General features: G+C 43.5%; 1 protein-coding gene across 1 annotated transcript in view; it reads right to left on the reverse strand.

Moving 5' to 3' along the window:
• The window catches only part of LOC126426850 (neprilysin-2-like), a 285437-nt gene that overhangs the window by 114646 nt on the left and 156026 nt on the right, over window positions 1-14765 (reverse strand). Inside the window, exons 6-7 of the mRNA XM_050088871.1 lie at window positions 11600-11811; window positions 9125-9301 (exon numbers count right to left, since the gene is read on the reverse strand). Coding sequence (XP_049944828.1) covers window positions 9125-9301; window positions 11600-11811 — 389 coding nt within the window. The remainder of the gene's footprint in view (window positions 1-9124; window positions 9302-11599; window positions 11812-14765) is intronic.

A 14765-nucleotide genomic window follows, 5' to 3' on the forward strand; every position in this document is an offset into this window, starting at 1 on the left:
ATGTGACCAAAGTCAATGGCTTACTGATGTCATCAGTGATACCATCATCCCGATCAGTGGGAAGCCAGTCCTCTCCCTTTCTCCCCCTTTTATCAGCAACCAATCATAGGGCAATACTGAAAATAAACAATCAATCATGATTCCAAGATGGAGGCAATAGGATAACTGTGTAAGTGGGAAATTAAACACCCTCTCCCCTCCCCCGTCTCCAACCAATCACAGTGCAGTAATTATTGTCTCCAACCAGTCATTGTCCAGTATGAGAAATTAAAGCACCAATCAATAATTGAAGTTCATGTAACTAAGCCAATGGTGTTAATAGAAATCAAAAACCCTCTCCCCCTCCCTCTCTGCTCCTTATCAGCAGCCATTCATAGCACAGAATTATAATGAATAACCACTGAAAAAATACAAGGTCGTGGAATTTATCCAACTGTGCTGAGGAATAACTAAAACTCCTTCCCTTAGTCCTCAGCCTTGTATCCTATCAATTAGACCATAGCATTAAAATGATGTGCCAGATAGGCAGAAAATATTACATAACCTCAACTTGAAAGTCAAAGATAGTTATGTACTCATACAAACTCTGTATTTCAAACACAATATATTAAAATGGCATGTAAAAATGGTTCCACATTCAAAGATGTATATTATTTATAGAAAATGGTGCACACACACGCTGAATAATGTAACTACCTCTCTCCCTTCACCATTGATCATAGCCTAGCATTGATACCATTAAAATTAAAGAGCCAGTTATCCAGCTCTGGGGTATGCTCAAAAGCGTCCCAATTATTTCAATTATTTATAAAAAACAACATAACTCTCTCTCTTTTCTTCTCCTATACGAGTCAATTACAACTTAGCCTCATATCACCTGTGCTCAAAAGCATCCAAATGACATCAATTATTCATCAAAAAACAGATCACAGACCTACATCTCCTCTCCTTCTATCATAGTATTTTAGTCATTATTAAAATGGAAGAGCCAATTATAATCTGTGTCTATATGGCCAAAAGTTTTCCAAATACTTATCAAAAAATATGTCAAAGTATCTGAACTGTGTAACATGAGAAACTACATTGGAATTGCTGACTTAAAAAAACCAGTTTAGGGATTGGTTCACGAGTTACATCACTAAATTTCATTCCAAGCTATATATCACACATTTTGGAATACTGGAAAGAGTATTTAACATACACTCTAAAAATAATTAAGAATCAAAAATTACAAAATGTAATTAACCAATTAGTAATGCATAGTTATCGAATATGAGTTTTGCTTTAAATGACATTCTGAAAACCCTCAAAACGCAAAATAAAAGCACCTGCTGTTTCATGTCACAGTTGCTTACTGTCACCAACAGGTGACACCATTAGTTAAAACGTTAATTGTTTGATCTTTGTGCCATGAGTAATTTACTGTCACCAGGAGATGTCGGAATTGGTAAAAATTTCAAGGTTCTATCTATGCTACACATGTGGTATATGACACAAAAGGGCATCAAATTCATTATTATCCTCATCTATGGTGCTTGTCAAATGCCACAAGATTCCTAAATGTCTGCAAAAATACGTATGCAGTGCAAAAAATTTCAATGTTTATGTCGAATGTTGTAATTTTAATTTCCACATCACACACAGTCAGGATATTAGGGACTATCTATGATTGTGAACTGTTAAGTAAGCACCCCAACGCAATTTCCATGCCTAAACAATTTCAAATAAGAGCTGAGCATTTTCTGCAACTATGACAGTTGTCGAGTATCAAAATACTCTTTCCAAGTCCAAACTGTCTGCAAAAGTACGTCTACAACTGAAATCGTTCCCATGTTCACATCAAGTATCATACCGTTATTTTCCACATACACACATAGCTATCAAATGAGAGCCTAAAACATGATTGTCTATAATGTTATTTCTGTTCTAGAATAATTACAAAACAGTTGACTTTTAGAGACTAGACCAAAATGAGGTCGGTATTGTAAAACTAACCTAACCAGGCTTATAACTGCAAAAAATACGTGTTAGCTAAAATACATCGCTGAGCGCTCAAGCATACGAAGAAACAGACAGTCTGAATGTAATTAGCTCGCCTATTTTTGACGTAAGCCTCAGTACACCCTTAAATTAAACACACTCCTGGAAATTGAAATAAGAACACCGTGAATTCATTGTCCCAGGAAGGGGAAACTTTATTGACACATTCCTGGGGTCAGATACATCACATGATCACACTGACAGAACCACAGGCACATAGACACAGGCAACAGAGCATGCACAATGTCGGCACTAGTACAGTGTATATCCACCTTTCGCAGCAATGCAGGCTGCTATTCTCCCATGGAGACGATCGTAGAGATGCTGGATGTAGTCCTGTGGAACGGCTTGCCATGCCATTTCCACCTGGCGCCTCAGTTGGACCAGCGTTCGTGCTGGACGTGCAGACCGCGTGAGACGACGCTTCATCCAGTCCCAAACATGCTCAATGGGGGACAGATCCGGAGATCTTGCTGGCCAGGGTAGTTGACTTACACCTTCTAGAGCACGTTGGGTGGCACGGGATACATGCGGACGTGCATTGTCCTGTTGGAACAGCAAGTTCCCTTGCCGGTCTAGGAATGGTAGAACGATGGGTTCGATGACGGTTTGGATGTACCGTGCACTATTCAGTGTCCCCTCGACGATCACCAGTGGTGTACGGCCAGTGTAGGAGATCGCTCCCCACACCATGATGCCGGGTGTTGGCCCTGTGTGCCTCGGTCGTATGCAGTCCTGATTGTGGCGCTCACCTGCACGGCGCCAAACACGCATACGATCATCATTGGCACCAAGGCAGAAGCGACTCTCATCGCTGAAGACGACACGTCTCCATTCGTCCCTCCATTCACGCCTGTCGCGACACCACTGGAGGCGGGCTGCACGATGTTGGGGCGTGAGCGGAAGACGGCCTAACGGTGTGCGGGACCGTAGGCCAACTTCATGGAGACGGTTGCGAATGGTCCTCGCCGATACCCCAGGAGCAACAGTGTCCCTAATTTGCTGGGAAGTGGCGGTGCGGTCCCCTACGGCACTGCGTAGGATCCTACGGTCTTGGCGTGCATCCGTGCGTCGCTGCAGTCCGGTCCCAGGTCGACGGGCACGTGCACCTTCCGCCGACCACTGGCGACAACATCGATGTACTGTGGAGACCTCACGCCCCACGTGTTGAGCAATTCGGCGGTACGTCCACCCGGCCTCCCGCATGCCCTCTATACGCCCTCGCTCAAAGTCCGTCAACTGCACATACGGTTCACGTCCACGCTGTCGCGGCATGCTATCAGTGTTAAAGACTGTGATGGAGCTCCGTATGCCACGGCAAACTGGCTGACACTGACGGCGGCGGTGCACAAATGCTGCGCAGCTAGCGCCATTCGACGGCCAACACCGCGGTTCCTGGTGTGTCCGCTGTGCCGTGCGTGTGATCATTGCTTGTACAGCCCTCTCGCAGTGTCCGGAGCAAGTATGGTGGGTCTGACACACCGGTGTCAATGTGTTCTTTTTTCCATTTCCAGGAGTGAATTTTTACTTCTAAATTGTTCTCAAGCACCGGTTAAAGATGAAGAAATATAGCACATCTTAAGCATAATGTAATCAATCACTATTATCACTTTTATTACAAGTAAATCAGGTCTACTAGAGGTTATATACAAAACAACTTCTGACAAAGATTGCAATATTTAGAAATCAGAAATATGGTGCTAAGTTCTCTAAAAGTTTCCCTTTAATCAAAAATTAAATAACACCTTCTTGCAATAAAGGATGTGACTCACGCAAAATACTGAAAAGACGAACGGAAAGAATGTTAGGAAGAAGGTGTCTGGTTTTTGGAAGGAAGACCTTACATCCCGTATATTTGAGAAGGGAAGAAAGTGTTTTATCATGACATATCACTTGAACTGCAGACCGACATATATATATATGTACACACTCATGAGATAACCAGATACAGTCACAGAGACATGTGACATCTTCAGAGACGAAGACAGGGTCGATAACCCGAAAATAAAATTTTTTAATAGAAATTATTTATTATTTATGGTGTTATATCTGAAATTCCTCACGTTTCTCAAGCAAAATGAAGCTTCAAATTAAACACTGCAGCACATAATCGTCAGTATTACTTATTAAAGTGCACACACCTTGCGTGCTTATCGTAATATGCAAGAGCTCTACGAAAATTCGAGCATAATTAATTTGTATTTTATGTAAGAGTTCTCACCCTTTGCCAGCACAGTGTAGCTTCGAAGTAAATATTCCAACATTTAAACTCTCTGCATAGAGCTTGCGTGTTGGCGGTACTGACAGAAATTATTAGGTTAAGCAGCACCCGTTTTCGACGAAAGTTCGACAGGCTCAGCGCATTTCTAAATTTGTAATAGTTGGTTCCATATTAGCACTACTGCATAACTATCTTGCTGCTTAAAATGCATCAATATTGCTCTCACGTCTATATGCACATTAAATACACACTACCACACTTTGTACGCAAAGATGTCGTCTAGTAACTAGATGCGACGGTGTGTATGTGATTACGACAGAGAAAGGAGCCTGTGACCAATGGAGATGCCGCCACTGATTACCCCACAGTCTTAACACAACACACTCATGCCATATTAATACACGCCTTACCACTGAGGTTCCAACCATGGAAACGCATTGTGGAAATAAAAAAATTGGTAACAGTAAACTTGTTTATTCCTAGTTTCCTTCCTTGTGCCAATAAGTGTCTGTCCAATTTCTGACGGATGTACATTTCTCTTTAGTTGAACTAGTTACTGTAATATTCATTATCACAGTATCTGCAGCATCAAAAAACTTAAAACATACATCGTCGTTTGTCCACTTCAGTCTACTCTTCCTCGTTATTAAATTTTGAACTGAATCTGCGTCTCCTCCTGGGTACGCCATGCACTGCTATATCTACTTTAGGAGTTTCTGTCTCACCATGACGTAACCCAGCTGTTATCTTTCCGTGTCTCCAGGTAATTCCATATATATCTCCCCAACTTGTGAATCCTGAACAAGTAATTTGCTATTACTATCAGAAATAGAAAAATTAAGGGAAGTAGGAACATAACGACTATTCACGTTGGCGTGTACAATATATGAGACTGGCGAAATACCATCAGACTTTCGGAAAAACATCTGCCACACAATTAAGAAGATAGTAAGACCCGACAAGTGCGAGAATTACCGCACAGTCCCCGTAACACATCATGTCTCCAAGTTGCTGACGAGAATAGTATAGAGAAGAATGGAAAAGAAAACTGAAGATCTGTTAGATGATTATCAGTTGGGCTTTATGAGAGGTAAAGGCACGAGACAGGCAGTTTTGACGTCGTGTTTGATAATGGAAGCAAGAACGAAAAAAAAAAAAAAAAAAAACAAGACACGTTCGTAGAATATGTTGACCTGAAAAAGGCGTTCAGCAATGCAAAATGGTGCAAGATGTTCGAAATTCTGAGAAAAAGAGAAGAAAGCTATGGAGAACGATGAGTAGTATGCAGTATGTATAAGAACCTAGAGGGAACCGTAACAGTGGGAGACAAGGAAGGTAGTGCTCGCATTAAAAATAGTGTAAGACGTTGGTGACCCCGACCTCCCCATGAACGATAGATTTTGCCCTTGTTGGTTGGTTTGCGTGCATCAGCGATAAAGATAGATGTACTGTAGGCGCAACCACATTGAAGGGGTAACTGTTGAGAGGTCTGGCAAACATGTGGTTCCTGAAGAGAGACAGCAGCTTTTTCAGTGATTGCAGGGGCAACAGCCAGCATGAGTGACTACCCTGGCCTTATAACATGAACCAAAATGGCCTTGCTATGCTGGTACTGCAAACGGCTGAAGCAAGAGAACACTACAAACATAATATTTCCCGAGCACATTCAGCTCTCCTGTATGGTTAGATGATGACAGCATTATCTTTAGTACAATATTTTGGAGGTAAATTAGTCTCCTCATTCGGAACACCAGGACTACACAGGAGGACGTTGTCACCAAGAGAACCAAAACTGGCATTGTACAGATCGGAGTGTGGAATATTGGATCCTTTTAATTTTGTATGTAGATTATAAAATTTAGCCATGGAAATGGGTCAGTTGACGGTAGATTTAGTGGGCATTAGTGGAGTTTGGTGGCAAGAGGAACAGGACGTCTGGTCAGGCGAATACAGAGCTATAAATACAAAATCAAATAGGGGTGGTGCAGCAATGCCTTTAATAATGAATGAAAAATAAGAATGCTGGTAAGCTACTATGAACTGCATAGTGAACATATTATTGTAGCCAAAAAAGACACAAAGCTCACAACTGCCATGATAGTGCTAGCTTATATTCCAACTAGCTCCGTAAGTGATGAAGAGATTGAAGAAATGTACCATCAGACAAAATAAATTATTCAAATAGTTCAGGGCGATGAAAATTTAACTGTGATGAAGGACTGAAATTCGATAGAAGCGAAAGGAAGAGAAGGAAAAATAATAGGATGGTGGAAAGAGGAAACCACCATCTAGCATTTTGCACAGAACATAATTTAATCATCGCTAACACTTGGTTTAAGATTTATGGAAGAAAGCTGTATGTGTGGAAGAGACCTGAGACACTGGAAGGTTTCAGACTCAATTGTGATGCTGAGACAGATATTTCACAACTGGATTTTTAATTGTAAGATATTTCCGGGGGCAGATGTGGACTGTGACCACAATATGGGCCTATTGATCATGAACTCTAATTAAAACTAAAGAAATTGAAAAAAGATAGAAAATTAACGATATGGGACCTGGATAAGTTTAAAGAACCAAAGGCTGTTCGGAGTTTTAGAGGGAGCTTTAGGGAACGATTGAGTGGAAGAGGGGAAAGGAATACAATGGAAGGCGAATAGGTAGTTTTGAGAGGCGAAATAGTAATTAATTAATGAAAGGAGAAAATACAAAAATGCAGCAAATGAAGGTGGCGAAAGGAAATACAAACGTCTAAAAGATAAGATTGAAAGGAAGTGCAAAATGGCTTAGCAGGAACGGCTAGAGGAGAAAACTAAGGATTCATAAGCACATATCATTAGGGGAAAGAGAGATACTGTCTACAAGAAAATTAAAGAGGCCTTTGAAGAAAAGAGAAGCAGTGGTATGAATATCAAGAGCTCAGATGGAAAACCAGTCCTAAGGAAAGAAGGGAAAGCTGAAAGGTGGAAGGGGTATATAGAGTGTATACACAGGCGGGATGAACTTGCAGGCAATTTTGTGTAAAGGTAAGAGGACGTAAATAAAGGTGAAATGGAAGTTATGATATTGCGAAAAGAATTTGACGGAGCACTGAAAGTCCTAAGCCGAAACAAGGCTCCAGCAGTAGACGACATTCCGTCAGACCTACTGACGGCCTTAGGAGACCTATCCATGTAGTGTGCAAGTTTTATTGAGACAGGCGCAATACCCTCACACGTCTAAAAAAAATGTATTATTCCAATGCCAACAAAGCTCTTGCTAATAGGTGTGAATAGTATAGAACTATTAGTTTAATATGTCATGGTTGCAAAATACTAACACGACTTCTTTATAGAAGGATGCCAAAACTGGTAGAAACAAAAAAGACCGCATTGAGATTAGTTGAGATACTAAAGAAATGTAGGAACACGCGAGGCAATACTTACCCTTCGACCTACCTTAGAAGATAGGTTACTGAAAGGAAAATGTACGTTTATATCATTTGTAGACGTAGAGAAAGCTTTTGACAATGTTGACTGGAACACTATCTTTGAAATTCTGTAGGCACCAGAGGTACAATCCAGGAAGCGATGGGCTGTTTAGAACTTTTACAGAAACCACACAGTAGGTATGTCGAGGGCATGAAAGTGAAGCAGTGATTGAGAAAGGAGTGAGACAGGGAGATCTCTTCTGAAGAGCACGTTACAAAGCATCCCAGATACACTCAATAATTTTCAGGTCTGGAGAATTTGGTGGCCAGCGGAAGTGTTTAAACTTATAAAAGTGTTCTTGGAGCCATTCTGTAGCAATTCTGGACGTGTGGAGTGCCGCATTGTCTTGCTGGAATTGCCCACGTGCATCGGAATGCACAATGGACATGAATGGATGCAGGTGATCAGACAGGATGCTATCGTACGTGTTACCTGTCAGAGTCGTAACTGAAGTCCTATATCACTCCAACTACACACGCCCTACACCATGCTGATACGCAGGGTCCACAGATTCATGAGGTTGTCGCCATACCCGTTAACATCCATCCGCTCAATACAATTTGAAACGAGACTCGTCCACCCAGGCAACATTTTTCCAGTCTTCAACAGTCCATTATCGGTGTTCACGGGCCAGGCGAGGCGTAAAGCTTTGTGTTGTGCAGTCATCAAGGGTACAAGAGTGGGCCTTCGGCTCCAAAAGTCCATATCGATGATGTTTCGTCGAATGGTGCGCACGGAGACACTTGTTGATGGCCCAGCATTGAAATCTGTAGTATTTTGCGCTAAGGTTGCACTTCTGTCTTCAGTCGTCATTGGTCCCGTTCTTGCAGAATCTTTTTCTGGCCTCAGAAATGTCGGAGATTTGATGTTTTGCCGGGTTCCTGATATTCACAGTACACTCGTGATATGGTCGTACGGGAAAATACCCAGTTCATTGCTACCTCAGAGATGCTGGGACCCATTGGTCACACACCGACTATAAGACCACGTTCAAACTCAATTAAATCTTGTTAACATGCTATTGTAGCAGCATTAACCTATCTAACAACTGCATCAGATACTTGTCTTATATAGGCATTGCCGACTGCAGCGACGTATTCTGCCTGTTTACTTTGTATTTGAATACACATGCCTATACCAGTTCCTTTAGTGCTTCGGTTTCTATACGGCGCTCAAATTCAGTATCTACGTTTCTACAACAAAGAATGACATGGCTGGAGGTTCACATGTAAGGACTCAACTTACGATGTTACTATATTTTTCAAACATATTATATTCCAAATTTGAAGTTTATGAAAACTCTTAGAACCATTGTTATATCGAGGATTAAGCGAGAGTTGGCATGACAGTGATGGAAACTGTACTCTCCTCACTCACCGTACCATATACTCACTATGGCCAGATGTCTCTCGAACTCGAGGGACTGCCTGAGCTCACGCTGTGCGCGCACTCTGTCACCACCCAGCAGAACTGCTAGGTCCACCTGGTACTTGTAATATGCATCCACCTGCTTGTTTGGGGGAGGCCTCAGAAGGAACTCGTGACTTAGTCCTGGCGATGCCCGGTCCAGCTGCAGAAGAGTGAGGGAAGTATTAGCTCCTGTCACAGATACAGAAAGAAGGGGAATAGTGGGAGAGAGAAGGTGACAGAGATCGAGAAGGAGTGAACGAAAGATCCAGAGAGAGAAAGAGTGACAGACGCTGACAGAAAACTATAAAGCAAGTGTACAGTGAGAGAGGTACAAAAAGTGAGAGGGACAGAGAGGGTGATCAAGCAAGGGACAGAGAGGCGATGTGAGAGAAAGTAAAGAGCAGTATTAAACTGAGAGAGACGAGACAGGCCGAGTCAGAGCAAAAAACAAAGAAGGGGGACGAGAGAGAGAGAGAGGGAAGGTGAGAGACTGCGAAAACAAGGAGGAGAGTAGCAGACAGTGGGAGCGAAAAAGAGATGGTGAGTGAAAGAAAGACAGAGAAAAAATAAAAATAAAGAGAGAAACTGAGAATAAGAAAATACAAGATAGTGAGAGGGAGGGAGAGATCTAAAGACACAGATTGGAGTAAAGAAAGTAGCATAGGAAGAGCAATACAAAAAAGACCAAAAGGATGAATTAGACATAGTGAGCAAGATGACGAGGGAGGAGGAAACGCAGACCGTGACGAAAAGAAGGAGGCAAAGGGAAAATGAGAGAGGGGAAGAGACTGAGAGGGCGAGTGAAAGATACGTAGGGTTATAGAGTAAGGGTGGGGGGGGGGGGGTTAATGTACAAAGTCTGGGTCAGACACAGAGTGTGCTACAAAAAGAGAAGAGGGATGTTTAGAGAAAGGAAATTAGAGAGATGGAAAGACAGAAGAAAAATTAGATAGAGAGTGAGGAGGTGAGGATGAGAGGCATAATCTGAGAGAAGACGTCACACACACACACACACACACACACACACACACATACACACACGCACACACAGTGACGTGAAAGAAAGAGATAAGGAGTGAAAAACATACTGTGTGAGAGAGAGGAAAGACCGAGAGGGAAAGGGTGAGGTTGACAGACAGTGAAGAAAGGGAAAAGAGGAAGGTGAAGCCAGAAAATGGCAGAAGGAGGTAGATAGAAAGACGAGAAGTGTGAGATAAGGAAAGAGATAAAGTATAGCTCCGAGAATCAATGAATGAATAATAGAGTCAGAGGGAGAGTTAGGGGAAGGAAGATAAGGAAAGATAGGATATGTAAAGAGACACTGAAGTAGGTGAGAAACACAAGGATGGGCTGCAATGAAACACACACACACACACACAAATACACACGCGTGAGAGAGAGAGAATAAGGGGGAGGGGGAGTAATGCAAAGAAAAAGAAATACAGAGAGGAAGAATGACACTGATGGAATGTCCTGATCTATTTCGATTTGGTTTCAGTTCCTTATTTAATTTACCTCAGTACTGAATTTGACTTTTCTCTTAATTAAGGTTTTTTGCTTTGTTCCTTATAACTACTGATTCTGTATTATTTATAGAAAAATTATTATGTGTGCACCATTAAAAGTAATTTTTTACTCAAAGAAACCTTTTTCCCTTATGGTTGTGTTGAATTATCAGATTTGCAATGTGTAGCAGCATGGGCAGTTTGAAATTTTTAACGCTTGAAAATTCATCCTTTCAGTTTTACTGTCTGAGTGTTTATGTTGGATTTTTTCTAATTAAGCTGAAGAGTTTATAATTTATTTCACAATCACAGTCCAGTAGTATTTCCTTCAACTACAGCAACTAACTGTAGACATACATTGACCACTATTACGCAAATTGCAAGACAATTCATGTATCGTACATTTATATTGAATGTATCTGAGAAACTGAAGCAGCCATTACACTCAGTTTAAGTTAAGAAAGTATGTAACACCACAACACACACACACACACACACACACACATATATATATATATATATATATATATATATATATATATATATATATATATAGTTGGTTTTATTAATGTTCACGCTAAATCCAACAAACTGTAGGGACGTATTCCTGACGAAAAGGAGGAAAAAAGTCCTATTCAAAAAACCAATGTGGATGATGCACTTTCGTTTCTTGGTTTACATATATCAGGATGATCAAAGCGTCCTTCCTGACCTAAAAGGTATTGGCAGTAGCTTCGATTCATATAACTCACATGATTAGAATCGTGAATCTTATAGTTGGTTTCGTCTCCTACAAGAAAGACAGTTTATAATCTACTAGACAGGTTATCAGGCATCCTATTTCTGTGTAACCATCTCTAGGCACCGACAGATGACCTGCTAGGCAGGTTGTCAGGCAACCCAATTCTATGTACCCATCTCTAGACACTGATTCTCAGGACTTCAGTACTCACGTAAATGCAGCGCTGCGTTGAGTTGCGGTGGTCGGTCGCCACCGAGAACTTGATGAAGTAGTCAGTGCTGAATCCGGCCCTGCGGAAGCGGTAGACGCTCTGCCGCCAGTCGAAGCCCGCCTCTTGCCAGGAGTCGCCCTCCACGGCGGGCCAGCCGCCCAGCTCCTGCAGCACCCTCTGGAGCGGCCCCACGCCGCGGGACTCGATCTGTGCTGATGGCCCCCACAGGGGGATCTTCAGCTAACCGGATTCCCAGTGCTTGGACGCACTCCTGCCCCAGATCACACATCGGAACTTAACTATTGGGCACCATCCGGGCAATTTCACTTCCATGAGGGAACATTGGAAGACTAGGACGAGAATATGGTAGGCTGATGCCAGAGACTGTAATTACCGAGTAACATCAATGAATGAGTCAGGAAACGGGCAATATTCATACAAGAGCTAATTTTACTCTTACTCTGCAGCATCACACGCAGTAAATTGCCATGGCAAGAAGGTGTTTGTGGTATACCTCTAAAGACAGTTTCCAAGGTATCTGGAAGGAGTGTTCCACTGTATCTAGGAAAGATATTCCAAGTTGCTGCAAAGGAAGGCTGTCATGGTATCCATATGTAGCATTACAAATGCACCCATGTAAACACTCCCCCCCCCCCCCCAAAAAAAAGAGTTGTTACCATATGTGGCTTTCTTGGTATATGGAGGTCCTGATATTTTTAACGCTTTAAAATTCATCCTTTCGATTTTACTGTCTGAGTGTTTATGTTGTCAGCTCAAGGACATGTTATCTGGAGCTGGTGTTCTGACTGATCACATAAGGAAAGCTCTCATGATATCTAAAGAAAGTGTTGAAAGTAACTTCAGCGAGATTGCTGACATACACTCCTCTAAATGGAAAAAAGAACACATTGACACCGGTGTGTCAGACCCACCATACTTGCTCCGGACACTGCGAGAGGGCTGTACAAGCAATGATCACACGCACGGCACAGCGGACACACCAGGAACCGCGGTGTTGGCCGTCGAATGGCGCTAGCTGCGCAGCATTTGTGCACCGCCGCCGTCAGTGTCAGCCAGTTTGCCGTGGCATACGGAGCTCCATCGCAGTCTTTAACACTGGTAGCATGCCGCGACAGCGTGGACGTGAACCGTATGTGCAGTTGACGGACTTTGAGCGAGGGCGTATAGTGGGCATGCGGGAGGCCGGGTGGACGTACCGCCGAATTGCTCAACACGTGGGGCGTGAGGTCTCCACAGTACATCGATGTTGTCGCCAGTGGTCGGCGGAAGGTGCACGTGCCCGTCGACCTGGGACCGGACCGCAGCGACGCACGGATGCACTCCAAGACCGTAGGATCCTACGCAGTGCCGTAGGGGACCGCACCGCCACTTCCCAGCAAATTAGGGACACTGTTGCTCCTGGGGTATCGGCGAGGACCATTCGCAACCGTCTCCATGAAGCTGGGCTACGGTCCCGCACACCGTTAGGCCGTCTTCCGCTCACGCCCCAACATCGTGCAGCCCGCCTCCAGTGGTGTCGCGACAGGCGTGAATGGAGGGACGAATGGAGACGTGTCGTCTTCAGCGATGAGAGTCGCTTCTGCCTTGGTGCCAATGATGGTCGTATGCGTGTTTGGCGCCATGCAGGTGAGCGCCACAATCAGGACTGCATACGACCGAGGCACACAGGGCCAACACCCGGCATCATAGTGTGGGGAGCGATCTCCTACACTGGTCGTACACCACTGGTGATCGTCGAGGGGACACTGAATAGTGCACGGTACATCCAAACCGTTATCGAACCCATCGTTCTACCATTCCTAGACCGGCAAGGGAACTTGCTGTTCCAACAGGACAATGCACGTCCGCATGTATCCCGTGCCACCCAACGTGCTCTAGAAGGTGTAAGTCAACTGCCCTGGCCAGCAAGATCTCCGGATCTGTCCCCCATTGAGCATGTTTGGGACTGGATGAAGCGTTGTCTCACGCGGTCTGCACGTCCAGCACGAACGCTGGTCCAACTGAGGCGCCAGGTGGAAATGGCATGGCAAGCCGTTCCACAGGACTACATCCAGCATCTCTACGATCGTCTCCATGGGAGAATAGCAGCCTGAATTGCTGCGAAAGGTGGATATACACTGTACTAGTGCCGACATTGTGCATGCTCTGTTGCCTGTGTCTATGTGCCTGTGGTTCTGTCAGTGTGATCATGTGATGTATCTGACCCCAGGAATGTGTCAATAAAGTTTCCCCTTCCTGGGACAATGAATTCACGGTGTTCTTATTTCAATTTCCAGGAGTGTATTTAATTGAAGTGCTGAAGTGTGCTTTGATAAAAGTTTCGGTAGTATACACAGGAGGTCTTCCAAGTTTCACTCATGCATGACTGGAATGATATCTGGAACAGGTGTTCCAAGTGGCCCCCAAGCTTTCCATGCATCTACATTTCAGCCTCAGTGTGTATGTGAGGGTAGCCAGCAGTCTCCTGGAGGACCATTAATACAGAGAACAGGCAGAGAATATCTCACGGTAGGATGTGCATGAAGCTCCATCAGTATATTATGTCATAGTAAATAACATACTGAGTATGCGAGTCTTTTTTTAGTATATCTAGAGCTAGAGGCTGTGAGGACACAAGAGATTTTTAGGAAGCGCCCTGAAGTGCGAAGCAATACGTGCAAAACACTTTGCGGTGTTCTCCTTTCGCGTGTGTTTGTATGGCGTGTGGCGACTTGGTGGAAACACTTCGCGGTGGATCTGTCAGTATAATGTTGTCCAAGTTACCTTTTACTATTCTCCATCAAACACAGTGGCCTGTTTATTTCGTCCTCGTGTTCCGGTACTCCGTATCACGGCTGTGGGCTAACTTATTCTTCTCGACTTAATCTCCAGACAGGGTGATGCTGTAAGACAGTGTCTCACAAACTGCAGCTACTCAATGACGAGCACGTCTTCAGCGACAATGAGCTGCATTGTTTCAACTATGCACATCAATTGTGAACATAGGTCCAGTTGTCAGCAACTCACAGCTTCAAATACATCATGACCACACCGAACTGAACCTAAGTTCTAAGATTTAGTCTTCATTTGTCTTGAGCATTTGCACTGTAATACGTCTGTTTTCTCTAGGGTCTCCATGACACCTTGAAGGTTCGCCGCAAAGGCA

The sequence above is a fragment of the Schistocerca serialis genome, chromosome 11 (genome assembly GCF_023864345.2).
Source record: "Schistocerca serialis cubense isolate TAMUIC-IGC-003099 chromosome 11, iqSchSeri2.2, whole genome shotgun sequence".
Taxonomy (NCBI): Eukaryota; Metazoa; Arthropoda; class Insecta; order Orthoptera; family Acrididae; genus Schistocerca; species Schistocerca serialis.